Source organism: Fistularia commersonii, chromosome 35 (genome assembly GCF_037954325.1).
Source record: "Fistularia commersonii isolate RoL2024-O1a breed Wild chromosome 35, RoL_Fcom_v1.0, whole genome shotgun sequence".
Lineage (NCBI taxonomy): Eukaryota > Metazoa > Chordata > Actinopteri > Syngnathiformes > Fistulariidae > Fistularia > Fistularia commersonii.
Window position 1 is genome coordinate 130,259 of NC_141318.1, and position 18,655 is coordinate 148,913.

The 18,655-nt window shown below is 57.1% G+C and overlaps 2 protein-coding genes and 1 long non-coding RNA gene across 6 annotated transcripts; 2 read left to right on the forward strand and 1 right to left on the reverse strand.

The window, feature by feature from the left end:
* The first annotated feature begins 237 nt into the window (after nucleotides 1-237).
* Nucleotides 238-7,107, forward strand: mpzl1l (myelin protein zero-like 1 like). Its single transcript, XM_086142271.1, has 6 exons — nucleotides 238-386; nucleotides 1,305-1,486; nucleotides 2,511-2,721; nucleotides 3,390-3,519; nucleotides 4,379-4,484; nucleotides 5,279-7,107. Exons 1-6 carry the CDS (start codon nucleotides 326-328, stop codon nucleotides 5,372-5,374), a joined length of 786 nt encoding a protein of 261 aa, XP_085998397.1. The 5' UTR covers nucleotides 238-325; the 3' UTR covers nucleotides 5,375-7,107.
* Nucleotides 7,108-8,755: 1,648 nt separating this feature from the next.
* On the forward strand, nucleotides 8,756-15,825 carry lrrc32 (leucine rich repeat containing 32). 3 transcript variants are annotated; one of them, XM_086142687.1, is made up of 3 exons: nucleotides 8,756-9,193; nucleotides 11,645-12,269; nucleotides 13,458-15,825. In XM_086142687.1, exons 2-3 carry the CDS (start codon nucleotides 11,865-11,867, stop codon nucleotides 15,300-15,302), a joined length of 2,250 nt encoding a protein of 749 aa, XP_085998813.1. In that variant the 5' UTR covers nucleotides 8,756-9,193; nucleotides 11,645-11,864; the 3' UTR covers nucleotides 15,303-15,825. The 3 variants fall into 3 exon arrangements, with proteins under 3 accessions (XP_085998813.1, XP_085998815.1, XP_085998814.1); XM_086142689.1 differs by having other exon boundaries at nucleotides 11,663-12,269; XM_086142688.1 differs by having other exon boundaries at nucleotides 11,666-12,269.
* Nucleotides 15,826-15,916: 91 nt separating this feature from the next.
* LOC147213632 (uncharacterized) lies at nucleotides 15,917-18,313 on the reverse strand. Of its 2 annotated transcripts, XR_015104459.1 has the most exons (4): nucleotides 17,371-18,313; nucleotides 17,055-17,274; nucleotides 16,441-16,582; nucleotides 15,979-16,050 (listed from the first exon to the last, which is right to left on the reverse strand). It is a non-coding gene; the product is annotated as an uncharacterized LOC147213632 (long non-coding RNA). The 2 variants fall into 2 exon arrangements; XR_015104458.1 differs by lacking the exon at nucleotides 16,441-16,582 and having other exon boundaries at nucleotides 15,917-16,050.
* Between the last annotated feature and the right edge of the window lie 342 nt (nucleotides 18,314-18,655).

The following is an 18,655-nucleotide window of genomic DNA, read 5'->3' on the forward strand; positions in this document are numbered from 1 at the left end:
TGGGATCGTGACATAATCCTGTATTAATCTCCAAACATTGGACCAAACAGACCTGTGATCGATAACCAGACGTGTGTGTTTGTTTCTATGATGCGGGAGAAGCCTAATATTTCAATATTTGACAGTGGGTGAGCTCCCGCGTTGAGTGACGACTTGAAGGGTCGGTCATTTGCGTGGGTCGGTCCCGCCCGTCCCGCAGGGGGCGGCACCGGCGCTGGAGGTCGCCGCGCCCGTCCGGCCGCCGCGACCTCCGGCCGCGAAGAAGACGAGCGGCATCGACAGGGTGGAGAAACGCTCCGCGGCCGCGGGTGGAGTTCCGACGACGATGGAGGTGAAAAGGCCGAGCAGCGTCGTCCTGGCCGGGCTCACGCTCTGCCTGGCTCTCGGTGAGTAGGTCCGGCGGGTCGGGGCTCCGGGCCTCCGCGGCTCTGGGCCTCCGGGGCTCCGGGCCTCCGGGGCTCCGGAGCTCCGCTAGCTAGCGCTGCTAAGCGCCTGACGGAGCGCCTCCTCCGCGGAGCTCCACCCGCACTCAGCTTTGTTCCCGCGGGCGGGGACGGACGGCAGAACCCCGGGGACGGTTCGGGAGAAAACCCGCGCCGGGGCGGTAGGAGCGGGGACGGTTCCGATCCGGAGGGGGGGTCGGATCGAGCGCGGAGGTCCGGACCGGACCGACCGTCGGTGACCCGGGAGTCGACGTGTCGTGATTCCGCGGGACGGGCGGTCATTTGGACACCGGACGTCCCACCGCCGGAGTTCCAGGGTTCGACCGGGAGGCCCGGAAGCACCGGCACCGTGAGGTGAAGCACGGCGCAGGACTGTGACGCGCCAGCGAAGGGCCTCGGATCCGGTCCGGTCCTCCGGATCCGGGTCCCGGTCCGCGAAGCTGAGGGGACGACCTGGGGAGATGTTTTGAAAAGCAAAGAGAGGACGAGAGCAGGATCCGGAGGCGAGTCCGGTTCCGTCCTCGTCAGGAAGGACCGGCATCTCCTGCCCCCACCGCCGGTTTGTTTACATCCTCTCCATTGTTGGAGCCATTGTTCCTTCAGGGGGGGGGGAGGCAGGAGATGCTGCAGATGTATGAAGGTCCCGGAATCGGCCTCAGCGTGCTGGTCCTGAAGGTGGAACCGCGGGGCGGGGGGGGATCGACGAGTCACCGGGACCTAAAACCAGGAGGACTTCGGATCACCGAAGGTCACCTGGCCGTCCAGAGGACGTAGAAAGGCCTCTCGGCGGGACGGAACCGGGGTTCTCCTCGTCTCCCCTCCGTTCCGGCGGCGGGAACCTCGGCTAACGTTTGTGTTCAGTCAGCAGATCCGTCCTGACCATCGAGATCCACACCGACCCCGAGGTGATCGTGGAGAACGGGACCTCCGCCGTCCTGCGCTGCACCTTCAAGTCCAACGAAGTGGTCAACAGCAGCACCTGCGTCACCTGGAGCTTCCAGTCCAGTCAGCCCGACAGCAAGTTCTCCAGCTCCCCGTACGTGGTGAGTCCTCGGCCCGGCCCGGGACGGTCGCTGCGCGCCGTCCCCGCTCCGATCTCGTGGTCCCGCCGATGGAGGACAAGCTTTCTGTCCTGGACGCAGGTCCGGCCGGACGGCGACCTCGGTGTTTGGTCGACACCATTTCTTGTTTATTTCTGACGCGGCTCCGGCAGCATGAAGTTCATGAAGCGCTCCCTTCTTCTTTCTGTGCCGCTCGCGGTGAAGCTTCCTTCGCACGCTCTGGATTTCTTTCGGACGCCAGCATCTACAACCTTTCCTCGGCCCGGTTGACGGTGAGTCCGAGGAGCCGCAGAAGGACCTCCTGCCGTGGGCGTGCGCTCCACAGAGTCCCGGCTAGTCTCCGGTTCGGTTCTGCAGCTCCGTCGCAGATCTCGGTCCGACCAATTCAGGAAACAACCCGAGCCTTCCCGCTCGCAGCCGAGGCTCCGTCCTCAAACCTTCAACCTCGGCTCAGGAGGTGCAGAAGGTCCTGGGGCTTCTCTGCCGGGCCCGGTTTTTCCAGAGCTTTGAGAAGGCTCTGATTCAGTGTGAAAGATCAACAACCAAGACCTGAACTCCGTCTACCGACATGTAGAAGACCAGAGAAGATCTGTGGCTGGAGGACAGGACGTTTGTGAGAGGAGAGGCTTAGATGGAGGCAGCTGAGGCCCCTGAAGGGAGCAGCCCAGAGGAGAAGAACAAGAAGAAGGCCGCTTTCGAAGTGTCTCCTGAGGGACGGTCAGCTGACGCTCAGCAGACGGTCAGCTGACGCTCAGCTGACTCGCCTCGCCGGGACGCGCGTTCATTTCCGACTCCGGTGGGTCAGAAATGATGGCGTCGTAGTTTCAGCCTCAGCTCTCATTGTCTGACACTTCCTGTTTGCTCTCCTGTCAGGAAGCTCTCTGGCCTCCTGACGTGCTGACGCTCTCCGTCAGGACCTTCTCCCGGTCCGGGTGATCCTGCACCGGCTGAGGTGCGGTGTCTCCCCGGGCCTCGTTCTCAGTGGTTCCTCCTCCTCCCCCTGCAGATCTTCTACTCGTGCTTCGGGAGGAGTTACCCCGGACCCTCGGAGTTCAAGGACCGGGTCCGTCTGATCGGACACTTCAACAAGAAGGACGTGTCCATCCAGCTCAGCCCCGTCCACTTCAGCGACAACGGGACCTTCGTCTGCGACGTGAGGAACCCGCCTGACATCTCCGGGACGCCGTCCAGGACCGAGCTGAGGGTGGTCCTCAAAGGTGGAGATCAGTTCTCTGTTACTGGGGAAACCTCACACACACACACACACACACACACACACACACACACACACCTTGGTAGTAGAACCTGTAATAGTCTGGTACCACCTGCTGCACCCTCTGGAAACATGAAGATGTTCTTAGATGTTCTCTGGAAGGTTCTGCTCAGCATAACCACAGTGTGGGACCCCAACATGAACCCACCAATATGTTTACCAATACTGTCCGGCATTGATCGGTGATGAAGGCCACCTGACATCAGGCCATCAGGTCTTCATCTATCCTTGGAGTGTCTCCAGGTGATGTTAGTGAGATGAAGGGGTTAAACCCCGGGGGGGGGGGGATATCTGCTGAGGACCAGCATCTCCAGGGTGGACATCGAGCTGTGACAGCTGAGGTAAAGGAGGTCCGCCTTCTTGAGGTCTTGGTGGCACCCTGGAGGTCCCGCCTTGGTGTAGAATGTGGTAACAAAGGGTGAAGCTGAAGATCTGGGGGCAGTAAAGGGTTGGCGGCAGCACAGGTGGAGCCAGAGGAAGCGCGAAGGTCCTGATGGATCCCAGAGATAAACCTTACTCAGAAAAGGAGTGCTGACGTGAGGAGGTCGCTCAGAACCTCAGCGCGAGGCGTTTGTCGTCGCTTTTGGAGCCACATCTCCTGTGTCTGTCCAGAGTCGTTCCCTCAGACCAACACCCCCCTGGTCATCGGCGCCGTGTGCGGCATGTTGCTGCTGCTGCTCCTCGTCATCGGCACCGTCTACTACGCCCTGAAGATCCGTCACCGTGGAAACGACTACGAAGGGTAAGTGTTCTCGGCGTCCGGGAGAGCGGAGGTATCGGGTTCCTCGGGTTCCGCCTTCGGCCGAAGGTCGTTCCGCCGCGATAGATAACGTTCCACCGAACGGAACCCGGTCCCGTCTGTTGCCCGGGAACCTTCTGGACCCGGATGCTTTTGTGACTCTCCTCGGTTCGACCCGGACGTCGCCGCCTTCTAACTGCATGGAGCAGTTCCGCTCTGTTAACCCGTGGGCTCCCGGTCCTCCTCCCCACTAACCCATAATCCCGGTGGAGGAGGGATCTGCTGCCTGATGGTTCCTCCTGTCCCGGAAGGGGAGGCGTGGTTCTTCTCCAGAGTCCTGCTGCTCGGTGGGGCTTCTGTTTGCTCTGGTGACCCGCTCTGCTAACACTCTGCTAGCCGACTAACACCGTCCCGCCTACCCTCTCCTCGCTCCTCTCCGACGCAGGTGTGGCTCGTCCAGGTAGATGTATCTGCCGCGGTTGTCTGTGCCGGAGGTGCAGCCGTTCCACCCGCTCCCGGTGGAGCTCCGTCCCAGCCGAGTGAAGGGTGATGCGGCGTCGGCTTTCTGACGGCCGTACCTTCACCTGGTCTGAGCGGCAGACACGCCTGCTGGAAGGCACCGCGACCCTTAGAGGGGCCTCAGAAGTCGTCCCTTGACAGTCAGGAGACGTAGATGTCTCCTCCCGTCCGTCCCTCATCCGTCCCGCATCACCTCGGCGTGAACGGCTGCACCTCCGGTTCCTCCCGGCGACCCCGGGTTCTCCTGTTCTCCCCGCTCATCTCATGGTTTTGTGTCTTGTGTCGTTGTTCGCTGTGTCTCCATCTGACCGCTCCGCACCTGCGCAAACACAACCCCCACTAGATGCACCACCTTGGAAAGCAGGAGCTCTCAGGCTCCGCAGCCGCCAAAGAAGGTGGAGTCCGGGCGGGAGGGCTCCAGGTGCACCAGCCCCTTGGGTCCGCTGCAGGTAGGAGCCGGGGAACCTGCAGAACCGGCAGCCGCACAACGGGAATGTGATGACGTGTCTGTTCCGGGTCCACCTCAGACCCGGTCCGGAGTCCACCTCAGGCCTCAGACCTGGTCCAGAGTAGGCACAAAGAAAGTGTAGCATGTGAATCCGCTAAAGAACGCGCGATAGTGAAAGTGAAAGTGAAGAGATCCAGCTCCAAATTACAAAGTGGTGTGCAGAGCCCAGCCCAGGTGGAGGGCATGGGTAGGCAGGGAACATCTCAGAACCGGGTTCTCCTCAGGAAAGCGGAGCCTGGAGGAGCAGGGTTTGACCAGTGGTGGAACTGCAGCCTGCCGTTGGTCTTCTCACACGGGACGACCCATTTGGTCTGAAAACCTTTAGAACGTCCAGAAGAGACCGAGGACCGGACGCTCGGGAGGGACAAACCGCCGGGGGAGGAGGAAGCTTCTGCGGTCCTCGTGGAGGTCTGGACCTTGTGGCCGTCCTCGTCTCGGTCTCGGTCTCCAGCCGTGCACCGCAGCGGGTCCCTCTCCTGGCAGAAGCTGCGTGAAGCAGGGCCTCCTCGGGCCAGGGAAAGAGCGAAGGGTGGAAGAGGCGACCGTAGATCAGGAAGCAGCAGAGGCTGGTGAAGGTGAAGGTGAAGGTGGGGGTGAAGGTGGGGGGTCTCAGAGAGGATGAAGAGCAGAAAGGTCAGCGGTGACACTGAGATGTTTGGAAGGCAGAGACTCAGCCAGCTGTCGTAGAAGTGTTGCGGAGGTTGTTGTGACGTCGCCGGTGCGGTTCTCTTCCAGGGCCCGGTGATCTACGCCCAGCTGGACCACTCCGGCAGCAAGAACTCCTTCCACAAGATGGAGCCCGTGGTTTACGCCGACATCCGCAAAAACTGACAGAAGAAGCCGCCTCGGTGAAGCTCCGGACCTCCGTCGGGCGGGGTTGTTTTTGTCCGCCTTGAAAACGTGCCGCTGTTCCGCGATCCATTCCAAAGAAAGGTCTCCTGGAGCTCCTCTGACAGGAGGTCCGGTCCCAGGAGGCTCCTCCAGCCACACCACTCCTGTAGAACTAGAACCACCAGAACCAAGTACTGCCTTAGCACCAAAACACTCCGGAGCGCCGGTCCGATCTGCCGAGGCGGACCGGACCTCCTGGGTGGAGAACATCTCGCCCACACAGACCCTTGGTTCTAAATCAATGTCTTGGTTCCGCTATGGAACCCGTCCATTCCCAGCAGGTGAGACGTTGTACCTGGAGAACCTCAGACCCGCTCAGCTTCCTCTCCTGTAATCCGGCGTCCGTTCGGACCGTGGAGGAGAACCCGCCGCCGGTTCCTTCTCACCTGGCGGCTCCACCTGCCGGTTCCGACCGGTCGCTCAAAGTCGGGTTCCGAGCCGCCCCTCGGAACCGAGCGGCTCAGGCGAGAGGGAACGTCGGCGTCCGGCGGACGGACTCCGCCCACGGTCGTCATGACGACCAGCGCCCCTCGGGCGTCCGGCTGCAGACGGTCCGGGTTCTCCGGTCCTGCGGAAGGATCTGCCGGTTCCTTTTCGCCCGGCCCGCCTCCAAGGAACCCGGCCTGCGGACGTACTCACGCTCTTCCGCCCGCCGGGGCGGAACACGGGTTCTCCTGGAGGAAGAGCTTTATCTGCATGAACCTCGAGCTTCCGGACCAAATCCCATGTTCCTCGCACACATTCCAGACCCGCCTCTTCCTCGGTGTCCGTGGTTCTCCTGCTCCATGTTCTCCGCCCCGCATCTCCTCCGAGTCTTAACCGTTTGTCACGTGACCCCGGGAGCCTCCCCGCGACCTTTGACCTCCGAGACCCGGCGCCTTCATCCACTCTGGGTTCGGAACCCGGGCGAAGACGCCGAGGCTCCGCCCCCTGTCGCCATGGTTACTTGAATCGTTCCCCGCAGTCATTCCATTGGGGCGAGGTCCGTCAAGAAGGACGGAGGCGCCGCCCGGCCCAGAGGAGCTTCGCGGGCGACGCCTCGGAAGGTCGTCTTCTGTGGCCCGCGTGCTCCCGCCCGAGAGAAGATCCCAGGTGGTCCTCCAGGAGAGCCGGAGCCCACGTCCGAACCGAAGACTGTCGCGTGTTAGCGCTTAGCGTGCTAGCTGTGGACCGAGCGCCCTCTGTCCTCGTTATTTATTCTTCCAAGGTCACGTGACCAAAACTGACGTGAGCTTCGGCCTCGTCTCGCGGCCTCCGCCCGTGACGGCCTCGCTCCGCCGTCGACGTGCAGCCGAGACGCCGCGGGTCATCTTTCTCCGGGTCCGTCCCTGGACCTCCACCCATCTCCACCGTCCTCCACCCCTGAGGAGCTTGTTGTTCCAGCTGTGTGGTCTGTTGTATAAATTGTGCTGTAAAGTAAATTATGAATGTCCGGCCGCCGACGGGAGGAGGTGTTTTTGCGCTTAAGGTCATCGCCGTGGAGACAAGCCCCGCCCCCGCCACGGCCTTAGAACTGGAATGTTGTACATTTAGTGCCTTGTGCTCAGCCTCTGCTGGTCTCCTGGACGTGGGCCCGGCAGAGGCTCCTCCTCTTCTTCTCAGATGTATTTGTAAACGCTCCGTGCCGCCGCTCGTCTGCCTGACCGCATTTTATATAAAATACTCTCAGCCAATCAGATGCCTCGCCTGCTTCTTTGCTCCCGCAGGCCAGCAGGGGGCGCCGCTGCTCTGCAGCCCCTCCACCTGCAACACACACACACACCGGTGCACTGCTGGAATAGACGGGCAGACAGGGAGGTGGAGATGGTGGAGCAGAGCAGGAGAAGGTAAGGCCATCTCCTCAGCGTCCCTCAGGGTTCCCTCCGGCTCCTCCACTGACATCTGGCTTCCTGTGATCCGGAGCTGCCGAGCAAACAAATGTGTTCCGTCGTCATGGCGACGGGAGATCAGGTCCAGCCTGATCTGCTCCCGCGTGGTGCCTTCAGGCGCGTCTTCATTCAAGCAGACGAGTCCTCGCCGGGGTTGAGGAGGCGGAAGGAGCCGACGGCTGAGCTGCAAGAAGAAGCCCAGACCCTCAGAGTGACCTGGACGTCTGACCTTCATCCACATCACAACTGACAAGCGGCTTGAAGGAACTCTGTTCCCTGTTCAGGAGGAACCGGTGCAAGAACCCAAGAAACCCGGACCCGGTTGACCTTTGGCAGCAGAAACCTCAACCCGGCCTCTGAAGGTGCAGGTTGACCTCTGGACCGTCCCTCTTCTTCTGTCCCACTGCGTCTCCACGGGGTTGAGGTCGGGACTCTAGACGGTGCATCTTCTTCTGTTGCTGCTTTACTTCAGAGCTTTGGGTCGCGGTCCTGCTCCGTCACCTGCCTCGGAGCTTCGGCCGGTGGACGAGTGGCCAGGAGGTCTCCTCTGAAACGCCTTGGGGAACTTGGGAAATCCCCCGGGAAGCCTAACCCATCAACGGTAGCGACCTGCAGAGCACGGTGAGGTGTAGGTGAGCTCGGCCTTCTTCTCTCCACAGGGTTTGGTTCCTTGGTTCCGTCTGTCCAGCAGAACCCTGGAGCTTCCGGGTGCTCTTTGGTGTCATCGTGTGACCTCCGCCTTGGTGAAGATCTAATGTCCTGTAGATGTGTCCCCAGAGATGTCAGCAGGTACCGGAGAGTTCTGGCAGACTTTAGCGGACCGGGATTCTTCTTCACCTCGTCGAGAACCTCTACTGGGCTCCTGAAGTCATCTTCTCAGGACGGCCACCCCTGAGGAGACACGGTCGTGAACCTCCTCCACTTAGAGGGAGATTGTCCCACCGTGGACCGATGGACATCGAGGCTTTCGGAGATACTTTCCAGCTTCATGCAAGTCAACAAATCTTAATGTAGATCTTCTGGGAGCTGCTTTGAACGAGGCGATGGTTCCCGTCACCGTGGAATCGGCCAGAGCTGCTTCTACCAACATCTCCGCTCCGGCCGACATCCCTCCGACTCCAGGTGGCTCCTGGAGAAGACCTCCACGTGGGTTCGGCCTGAACTGTAGATGGATGGAGGTCGGGCAGATCAGGCTGCCGGAGAAGTCCTGGTTCGCACGCTGAAGAACTGGACCCTGGACCTTCAGATGTTCTCCTGTGGAGGAGAATCCTGATGAAGACCGGGATGAAGAAGATCTGCATTCAGCCCTCGGTGCGTCCGCTAGGAGGCGCTCCTTCACTCCGCTGCACCTCCAACAGCAACACCCTTCCATCTCCACCTCCACCTTCTCCTCCTCTTCTTCTGCTCTTCTTCTTCTCGTCTTCTTCTCGTCTTCTGCTCTTCTCACATGACATCCCAGTCTTTGGAAGACGCTTTTATCCAGAGCGACTTCCAAAAGTTCTCGTCCTTCTGCTCCCTTCAGACTTAAAGGGGAAAACTTTTCAAAGTCTGACGTCACTGATCTGCGTCAGTAATTGACATGAAATCAACGATCGATCGGCGGCTGATCGATCACTCCGTCACTTCCGGCCTGTGTTTGAGTGACGTCAGAGCCACGGAGGTTCGAACCCTCGCGCCTCCGTTGTGAGTCGCCGGGGGCGGGGGGGGCACAGGGCGCGAGGGAAGGACGTCACACGGACCGGGACTGGGATCGGGATCGGGATCAGGACCGGGATCAGGATCAAGATAAGGACCGGGACCGGGACCGGGACGGACGCGGGAACCGGAGCCGAACCGAGGAGCGGTTTGAGCGCAAGAAGACCTCCGAGCGGCAGGAGGTCCGCAGCTGAAGGTAAACGTCTGATCTTCTCTGGTGGACATCACGGGAGGGTTGGAAGCTCTTCTCAAACCTCGATTTGAGCTCATCTTCAGAACGCAGATGTTTGAGGCGCTTCGAGCTTTTTCACATCAAGCTTTATTCAGAGATGTTTCTCCTTAAGGATCATCTCCAAGTTCTCCGTCCAAAACCTGTGGAGCCAAAAGACAGCAGGTCGGAGAACATTTAATGGAGCTCCGGAGGGTTCGAGGGGATCTAGGGGGTTGGAGGAGCTTCAGAGCTTTGAAGGCGATCTAGAAGGTTTGAGGGGCTCCAGAGGTTTGAAGGAGATCTAGAGGCTTGAAGGAGGTCTAGATGGCTGGAGGAGATCTAGAGGCTTGAAGGAGCGCCAGAGAGTTGGAGAAAATCTAGAGGGTTGGAGGAGCTCCAGAGGTTTGAAGGCGATCTAGAAGGTTTGAGGAGCTCCAGAGGTTTGAGGAGCTCCAGAGGTTTGAAGGAGATCTAGAGGCTTGAAGGAGGTCTAGATGGCTGGAGGAGATCTAGAGGCTTGAAGGAGCTCCAGAGGGTTGGAGAAGATCTAGAGGGTTGGAGGAGCTCCAGAGGCTTGAAGGAGATCTAGAGAGTTGGAGGAGATCTAGAAGGTTTGGGTAGCTCCGGGGGTTTGAAGGAGATCTAGAGGCTTGAAGGAGCTCCAGAGGGTTGGAGGAGATCTAGAGGATTGGAGGAGTTCCAAAGGGTTAGAGGGGATCCAGAGGGTTGGAGGAGATCCAGAGGTCTGGAGGATCTCCAGAGGTGTGAAGGAGATCTAGAGGGTTGGAGGAGCTCCGAAGGGTTGGAGGAGCTCTAGAGGGTTGAACGAGATCTAGAGGCTTGAAGGAGGTCTAGAGGGTTGAAGGTGCTCTAGAGGGTTGATGGAGGTCCAAAGGTTTGAAGGAGCTCCAGAGGATCTAAGGAGATCTAGAGCAGGGGTGTCAAACATACGGCCCGCGGGCCGGAACCGGCCCGCAAGGAGGTTCAACCAGGCCCTCAGGATAATTTGAAAGTGAAAAAATGCTTAAAAGACAAGGATTTTTTTTTAAATTAAGTGCAATTCGAGAATTTTCCGCTAGGGGGCGCACTATTTTGGTCAGAGGAGACGACAATCCGCATCACTGAGACGGACCAATCAGCAGACGTTATCGATGCACCACCTGCTGCTTGTTATGACGTTTTTTCTACCCCGTTCTCCACCTCCTGCTACGCCCTCATTAGCCAAAATGTCGTTATCAAAACAGAGAAAAGTAGTTAAAAAGTGTCGAATTTTCAAAGAAAAATTGACTACGTCCACCTTTGCGCTTGGCGTGTTTGCTACAAGTTTCGGTATTTAAGGAATATAATATATGAGATTATACGAGACTCATCAGAGCAAAAAATATGACAGCTTTCAAAGAAACTGAGAAGAGAAAAGATCAACCAATCGCTGGCAGGTCTGAGGAAACAGCGTCCACTTTCACCCAGAGCTGAGAAATCAGTGATGCAGCGGTAAAAGCCAGCTAACTAATTACTAGTGAAAATGTGCAATTTAAAGTTAAGTCACCAGTTTCACTCCAAACGAGTATGATGGAATTCTACTGTTCATGCAACTCCATACATTTTCAGTATGTCTTGTAAGTGTTTGCATGTTTCATGGATGAAGTTTACACATTTACAGGTGAACACTTTCTTCCTTACACATTTAATAGCACTCTTTTTAGTTTGGAGGGTGAAGGCAGGGATTCAATTTAGATTTTATATGCACATGTGGAAATTATTTAAAAATCCCTTTCTTTGTAAGTCTCATTTAATCTTAAAGTGCATTAGAATATTTTTCAGTACCAATTACTTGTTAAAGTTTTGTGTCTTTGTACGATCAGTGGGATCGCATGATCACGTGATTGCAATGCAAACATGTGGATGATAAAAGTAAATTGCACTTTTGTCTGAGGAAATATGAGGTGTTTCATGAAATGTTTTATAAAAGGATTGTTCATTAAATCCAAGATTTTCTAATGTCCTTGTACTTCTTTACACCAAAACAGAGGAAAGATATGATATTTTGGTTATTTATTGTTGAATATGCTATTATTTTAATGGTCCGGCCCACTGGACATCTACCCAGGCCGTATGTGGCGCCATGAGAAATGAGTTTGACACCTCTGATCCAGAGGGTTGGAGAAGGTCTAGAGAGTTGTAGGAGATCTAGAGGGTTGGAGCTGATCTAGGGGGTTGGAGGAGATCCAGCAGTCTTGAGGAGATCCAGAGGGTTGGGGGAGATCCAGAGGTTTGAAGGAGAGCTAGAAGGTTGGAGGAGATCTAGAAGTTTTGCGGAGCTCCAGGCCATTGAAGATGAGATGTTGAGCTGGTTCCAGTCCATGAGGAGACCAGCTCCGGTCATTTGCTCTTCTCTGCTTTGTCGTCCATTTGTAGTTTTTAGCAGTCAGTCTGTAGTTCTCTGTCCCATGGGAGCAGGTCAGGAGCACATCTGGAGGAGGAGGAGGGTGGACTGAGGAGACCGTTGTGAAGAAGACCATCCACCGGCTGACGAGAAACAACCTCCATTTTGAACGTGGCCCCCTGACTGTTCCCGGGTTCTCCCTTGGTTCTCCGTGGGTTCTGCAGACCTTCAGCGCTCACATTCCGGCGCCCGTCCCTGACCTCTTTCCTCCAGATGATGGTCAGGTTCCTTGCGGGAGCGAAGGTCCGAGGGACGACGCCGGTGTCCTCCTGGAACGGAGCAGGCGACTCGGGTTCCGGCGTGTCTTCTGCAGGACGGATGTTCTCGGGTTCTCGTCCCGGATTCGGAGCGGGACGCGACGTTCCTCGGGTTCCCCGGCTGAGAAGGAGCTCGGCTCCGAGCGTCCCTTCCAGGCGGGTCCTCCTGGGCTCGGATGGAACGTCCACCCGCGACCCCCGAAGCCCCGCCCCCGGGCAGGCCGGAAGCCCCGCCCCCGGGCAGGCCGGAAGCCCCGCCCCCGGCCGTCCCGTCATGGCCGCCGTCCCGCTGCTGCTCCTGCTGATGCTGGGATGCCCCGCGTCCGCCGGCCGCCAACAGGACTCGCCGCCATGTTGGATGGTAAGTGGTAACCACGGTCACCATGTGTACCAAGTACAGTGTGTCCTAGATGTACTACAGATGTGTACTACATGTGCTATATATACTGAGCGTATTGTGAATACGACATACACCAGGTATACTTTATATACCATACTATATGTATTGCCTGTACTACACACACTCATGTATACTGCACTATTCTATTACATCTGTGTATGTGATGCAGTACCCCGAGTACTTTGAGATCCTTTGGGTGGGTGAGCAGTGACGGTGGTACTGGTAGGTGGTACCGTTGTACTTTTAGAAGTATTCGTCAAGTTGTCCATGGAAGATAGCGAAGTATTTGGAAGTAATGTCAGTATGACTGAGTAAAGTACGAATACTTGGACCACAGTAGAAGGTCCTCTGGTCGTAGAACAGTGGTTGTCCTCTGCGCAGCTGCACCTGGAGAGGGTTGTTTGGACACGGAGAACCCGGAGAAACGGACTCCTTCTGAAGGTTCTTTGTCTCAGTCAGGTGGCCTCAAAGCTGTGACATCACAAGGCCGCATCACTTCCTGTTTGACAGGATCTACTTCCGCTGGAAACCCCGGCCTCGAGGCAAACAATGGGCCGCTTCCTGAGAGCGCAGGGAGCTTCTGCCGGGAACCGGCCTGGAAGTGAAACCTGCTGCTTCCAGGGCGGGGTTCTCCAAAGAGCTGCAGGTGCAGGTGGAACTGGAGCCGGGGGGGTTCCAGCGGCAGCCGGCCCTCTTGTCACTACAAGTAGAGGTACTGGTGGACCAGAGACGGAGTACTACTTCTAATAGTACGAAGACCCGATGGAAGGGAGCCACGTTCTTGCTGTGTGAATGTTCCCTCACGTTCTCCAGGAAGCCCCAGGGTGAAGGTGGAGGTCTTTCTTGAGAAATGGCCTCAGTTGAAACAGAACAGAGAAGCTCCGTCCAGGAGAACCGGGCCCTCCTGGTCAACCAGGACTTCAGGAATGGCCCGTTTCCATTACGGTTAAACCTCAGTTTTGTTTTGAACTTTGAGGAAGGTCGCTGTCGGGGGGGGGGGTTCCACGAGCGGAACCGGGTGGAGGCAGATGTTTAAAAGAACCTGCACTGAGGGTCGCGTCAGGAGAACCATCTCCCGCCGATCCACTTTGTTACGCAGATGTTTCCGGAAGGTTCTGGCTGTTCTCACGGTGGTTGTTCTGGTTCCAGGTCCATAGGGACGTGGTCTGCAGGGACCTCAGCCTCAGACGAGCCCCGGAGGACCTTCCTCCTGGGATCCAGACGTTGGACCTCTCTCAAAACCAGCTGCAGAACCTGACGGAGGAGACCCTGGCCTTTCAGAAGGACCTCCAGCGCCTGAATCTCCACGCCAACAAAATTAACTTCATCCAGCCCGGGATCTTCGAGGACATGGTGAACCTCAAGGTTCTGGATCTGTCCAGGAACCGTCTCGATGTCTTGGGGCTGTCGAGGACCCACGTTGGGCGCCTCACGGCAGTGGAGTCCCTGGATCTCTCTGGGAACGGGCTCTTCACTGAGATGTCCCGCTTCCTCCTGGCCGACTCTCCGTCCCTGGTGAACCTCTCCCTGAGCGGCAACAGCATCACCAGGATATCTCCCGAGACCTTCAGCGGCTCCTCGGCTCTGAGGAGGATCAGCCTCCACAACAACGTCATCTTGGATATCCAAGACGGCGCCTTTGACTCACTGGGTCACCTGACCGAGCTGGACCTGTCCAAGAACTCCATCACCTGCATCGTTGACTTCAACCTGCGGCATTTGAAGATCCTCAACCTCAGCAGGAACAGCATCGAGCTTTTCCAGAGCTCCAGGACCTTTGATTCCTACGACCTGGTCTCCCTGGACCTCAGCCAGAACAAGATGTTCTACTTCCCTCTTCTCCCCGTCAACAACGTCATCGAACACCTGGACGTGTCTCGGAACCGCCTGCAGAGCGTCAACATCTCCGAGGCTCAGGGCAACAAGCAGAACGTCCTGCTGCATCTTCTCCACCTGGACATGAGCTACAACCAGCTGCGGTCCGTCCGCCAGTCCTTCTTCCGCTGCATGGAGTCGCTGGAGCTTCTGAACGTCAGCAACAACTGCATCGGCCGGTTCGCCGTCTCCAACAAAGACCTCCTGCAGAAGGTGAGGACCGTGGACCTCAGCTACAACTCTCTGCAGGGCCTGAGCTTCCAGGAGAACGCTCTCCCGTCGCTGGAGCGGCTCTTCGTCCAGGGGAATGACCTCACCAGGCTGGACCATCGGACCTTCCGGGGTCTCCCCAGCATCGAGCTCCTGCAGCTCCAGCAGAACAATGTGGAAATCTGCACCCCGGACACTGAGCAGAACCTCGGCGAGGCTCCGGGCTGCGTGTCCTTCTCCTCCATCTCCAACCTCCGGTTCCTCTACCTTTCTGACAACAACCTGGGGTTCCTGCCGGCGCACGCCTTCAAGAACACCCCTCTTGAGCTGCTGGACCTGTCCCTCAACCCAGGCCTCGACATGGATCCGGACTCCCTGTCCGGTCTGGAGGCTTCCCTTGTCCACCTCCTCCTGAAGGAGAACAACATCTCCAGTCTGACGACGGATCTGTCCTCGCTGAAGAGCCTGAGGTATGTGGACCTCTCCACGAACCAGCTGACTTCTCTGCCGCAGTGGAACAAAGAGTCCTCCATCGAGTCTCTGAACCTGCAGAACAACAACCTGGTGACCCTGGAGTCCAGGACCATCCTGGCTCTGGAAGGTTCCCTCAAGACCCTCTACATGGCCTCCAACCCCCTGAGCTGCTGCGGCAACCTGGGCTTCCTGCACCTGGTCCAGAACTCCGCCGTGGTGGTTCCCGACATCGAGACGGTGACCTGCGTCCGCGACCGGCACTCGGAGCCCGTCAGCATGGAGAAGGTGACCCAGGAGATGTGTCGGGAGCGCCGCAGGCACAGCTACGCCATGGTTGCCGTGGTGACGCTGTCGTGCCTGGCGCTGGCCTCGGTCCTGCTGGTGAGATGCTGCCGCTGGAGGACACGGAAGCACTTGAGAAGCTTCAGCGCCTGAGGAGACCACAGTCCGAGACCTTCACAGGAGAAGGTCGCTGGAATCGCGGCGGCGCCACCGACGGAGCTCCAGGGAAGTTTGAGTCACCTCCTGATCTTCGGCATCTTCCGGACATCTGAGGAACTGCGGCTTTGGAACCTCTGGCCTGGTTTATCTTCTCACTTGAAGCTGTGGCCACAGGTTGTCGCTGACCAGCACCTCCTCAGGAGCAGATGCTCACCCATGTCTGACTTTGGACCTCCTCCTGGAGCTTCGCCAGCGTCACTTTAGTCAAAGAGTGAAAGCATTAGGTTCCTGAGAACCTCCAAGAAGGTCATACGAAGGTTGAAACACAGAGGAAGGTTTTTAATTTCTTTGTGTGAAATCACAAGCCACTCGCTGACAGCTAGCTTAGCTTAGCTTAGCTTAGCACCAGATATGTTAGCTTTGCAGAAGACACTCATATTTATAAGCGTTGGATTTGAAGTGGAAGGCGATTGGACGCTGAGGTCTGCTGAGACGTCATGTGACCTCAGCACTCAGCCCAGCCTGAATTCCACGTCCTGGAGGCTCCAGACATCCACCTCCACCTCTTCTCCACCTGCACCTCCACCTCCTGTCGTCATGGAAACATAGCAAACCCGAGGATGGACCTCATGTTGGAATCTGCACAGCAACATCTGTTTCCTGGTTCCTTCTGGGGGTTCCGTGGGCCGGATGAAGGTGGGACCACGGAAACTCGTCTTCCTCCAGGTCATTCGTGTCCGTCCTGAAAGTGTATCCAGATTACACATGTATCCAGATTACACGTGTATCCAGATTACAGGGGGCTCTGCTGGTGTCATGTGACCTGCAGGTTCGAACCTGTCTGTGCAAGAACCACATTAAAGTCCACTGTAGCAAACCTTCTTGCTGCCTGCTGTTCTTCAGGGGTTCCTCCTTCATCTGGGAGGAGAGGTTTCATTCGGTGCGTATGACTTAGCTTACTTAGCTTTGACTTAGCTCTTATGACTTAGCTTAGCATAACGGCCGCAGCCATCGAGGAGCCTCCCCTTGTTGTATCTGTATGCTAAGCTATGCTTTCACAGGATGTTGTTTCAGAAGACTGAACCTCAACGTTCCTTTGCTTTGCCTCACTGAGGATCTTCATCCCCCTCACCTTCTCAGCACTCTGTCACTGTGACCAGACCATCTCTGGTCCAGAAGAAAGTGCAGAGAAGAACCGTGCAGCCGGTTCTTCTCGGTCCCTGCGTGGAGGTTCTCGGTTCCTCCCGCTCTGCTGGAGATGTTGCCTCCTGGATCTACCCTGGCAGGAAATTCCACATCAAATCTAAATCAGGCTTTGAGTCAACAGGCATTCCTCCCTGATAAGAAGCTGCCAGAAGCTCCTGCTGCCCGGGGTCTTCTCCTGACCCAAGGAGGCCTCTCCCCCAGAGGTTCTGAGGATCTCATTCCTGGGCTTTTACGTTACATTTTACATCACATTACATTCCAGTCATTTGCCAGATGCTTTCATACAAAGCGACTTACAAGAAGTGCAATTCAGTCACGAAAGATCCGAAGTACCAGAAGTCGTTAGTCAGAAGTGACCACTCAACCAAGTAGCCATCTCAGAACCATGTACATACTTACAATCATTTCATCGTCTTTTTATTTGTATTATTTTATTCTTTCTGGGGTTGGGGTCTAAGTGTGATTAGTGTGGTAGTGCTCTGTGAAGAGGTACGTTTTCAGCTCACGGCGAAAGATGGCCGGCAACGCCGCCGTTCTGACCTTTTCCAGGAGTTCGTTCCACCACCGAGGAGCCGAGACCGAGAAGATCCGAGACCGGTCGGATCTGCAGCCGGGGCTCCGAGTGACGGGTGGACGGTCGCCCAGAGGTGGCGGATCGGAGGGGACGGGTAGGGACGGGTGGCTGGACCTGATCCTGGAGATAAGACGGGACGTCCCATTCACCGGCCGGTAGACGAGCACCAGGGTCTTGGACTCGATGCTACCAGGAGCAGGTGAAGGAACATAAGAAGGGGAGTGTGAGGGAGAATTTGGGACGGTTGCACACCAGGTTTCTCGCAGTTGTGCTTGGCCTTACCATGGTGTTGTCAGTGGTGACGGCCAGGTCTCTGTGTGGACAACCTTTCCCCGGGAGGAAGAGCAGCTCAGTCTCGTCGAGGTTGAGCTTCAGGTGGTTAGTTGCCGTCCAATCGGAGATGTCGGACAGTAAGTTACAGCAACAGTACAGTTACAGTGAGGTCAGTTCTGAGTCAGCTCCGATTGGTCCTCGATGGCCTTATGGAGGTGTGAAGCTCTTCACTGCTGCCCCTGACCAGGACCAGGATGGGGTCCTCTGAGACCCCTGAGCAGGGTTTGAGTTCTGTCCACAGAACCTGGTTCCTGGAGGTCCTTCAAGCCAGCATCGGATGTGAATTCTTGCCCGGCTGTTCCTCTGAACGCAGACGTCTCATTGGTCAGAAGCTCGACCGTCCGTTTCCCTCAGAGCTGGATCTTCTCTTCCTCGGTTCTGGTTCTGGGTGGGGAACCTGCCGTTCACAGAGCGCGGCAGACCAGAACCTTCTGGAAGGTCCTCCCAGGAGACAAAGAGCTCTGTTTATTTTCTTGAAGCAGACCCCCACATTCCAGCCGTCTGGTCTGGAGTCGTCCGAGGAGTAATTGGAAGCAGGACCTTCTCCGGGCGGAGCAGGATCTGAGTCACCGCCCGTTTGTTTGTGTAAACAAACGCGGACCTTCAGCGCTCTGGAATGTTCTCCGGGCTCAGAGTCACGTGAGCGGGCCGGCCCACTTCCTGTCCGGAGGCCCGTCGGCTTCATCACTTCGTCACCTGCGCTCACTGGCCTGTTAGCGAGCCTGCTAGCAGTTAGCGAGCCTGCTAGGCCACTGAAGGCTTCATGGATGTTTCTGACTTAGCGTGCTGCTAAAGTGCTAAACGACCGTTAGCATATCAGTCGTCTTAGCCGGACCGTCATCCTGTCGGAGGCGCAGCCGGCGCGGTAGCTTTGCGATCGTTGTCAGATAAAGACGGCAGCTTCGGGTTGCCTGCGGGACCTTCTCTGTGGACGTCCAGGAGCCCCTTCTTTCCAACAGGAAGTTTTCAGACCTCCAGTCCACACGTGCTCCTTTTCTCGTCCCTTTCCGGAGGAAACTTGGCCATTTCCGACACGGTGAATGTTGCCATTGCCGACGACGCGGTCGTTGCCATCGTGACCAAAGTGCAGCTGTGGCTCCATGTCAGATCAGACGATGTCGGCCGGCGGGATGAGGTTCCTCCGTCAGGTCTTCCACGCCATCGGTTCCTGGTGATCCATCTTGAGAACCCGGAGAGCAAAGGGTCTGATGATCCACCAGGTTTGAATTAAAAC

Bases quoted from the DNA above. Each gene is read 5' to 3' on its own strand.
- mpzl1l (XM_086142271.1), top strand. From the start codon at position 326: ATGGAGGTGAAAAGGCCGAGCAGCGTCGTCCTGGCCGGGCTCACGCTC. The intron at 387-1,304 runs GTGAGTAGGTCC...GTTTGTGTTCAG, and splicing joins CACGCTCTGCCTGGCTCTCG to TCAGCAGATCCGTCCTGACC. The intron at 3,520-4,378 runs GTAAGTGTTCTC...AACCCCCACTAG, and splicing joins CGTGGAAACGACTACGAAGG to ATGCACCACCTTGGAAAGCA.
- lrrc32 (XM_086142687.1), top strand. From the start codon at position 11,865: ATGATGGTCAGGTTCCTTGCGGGAGCGAAGGTCCGAGGGACGACGCCG. The intron at 12,270-13,457 runs GTAAGTGGTAAC...TTCTGGTTCCAG, and splicing joins ACTCGCCGCCATGTTGGATG to GTCCATAGGGACGTGGTCTG.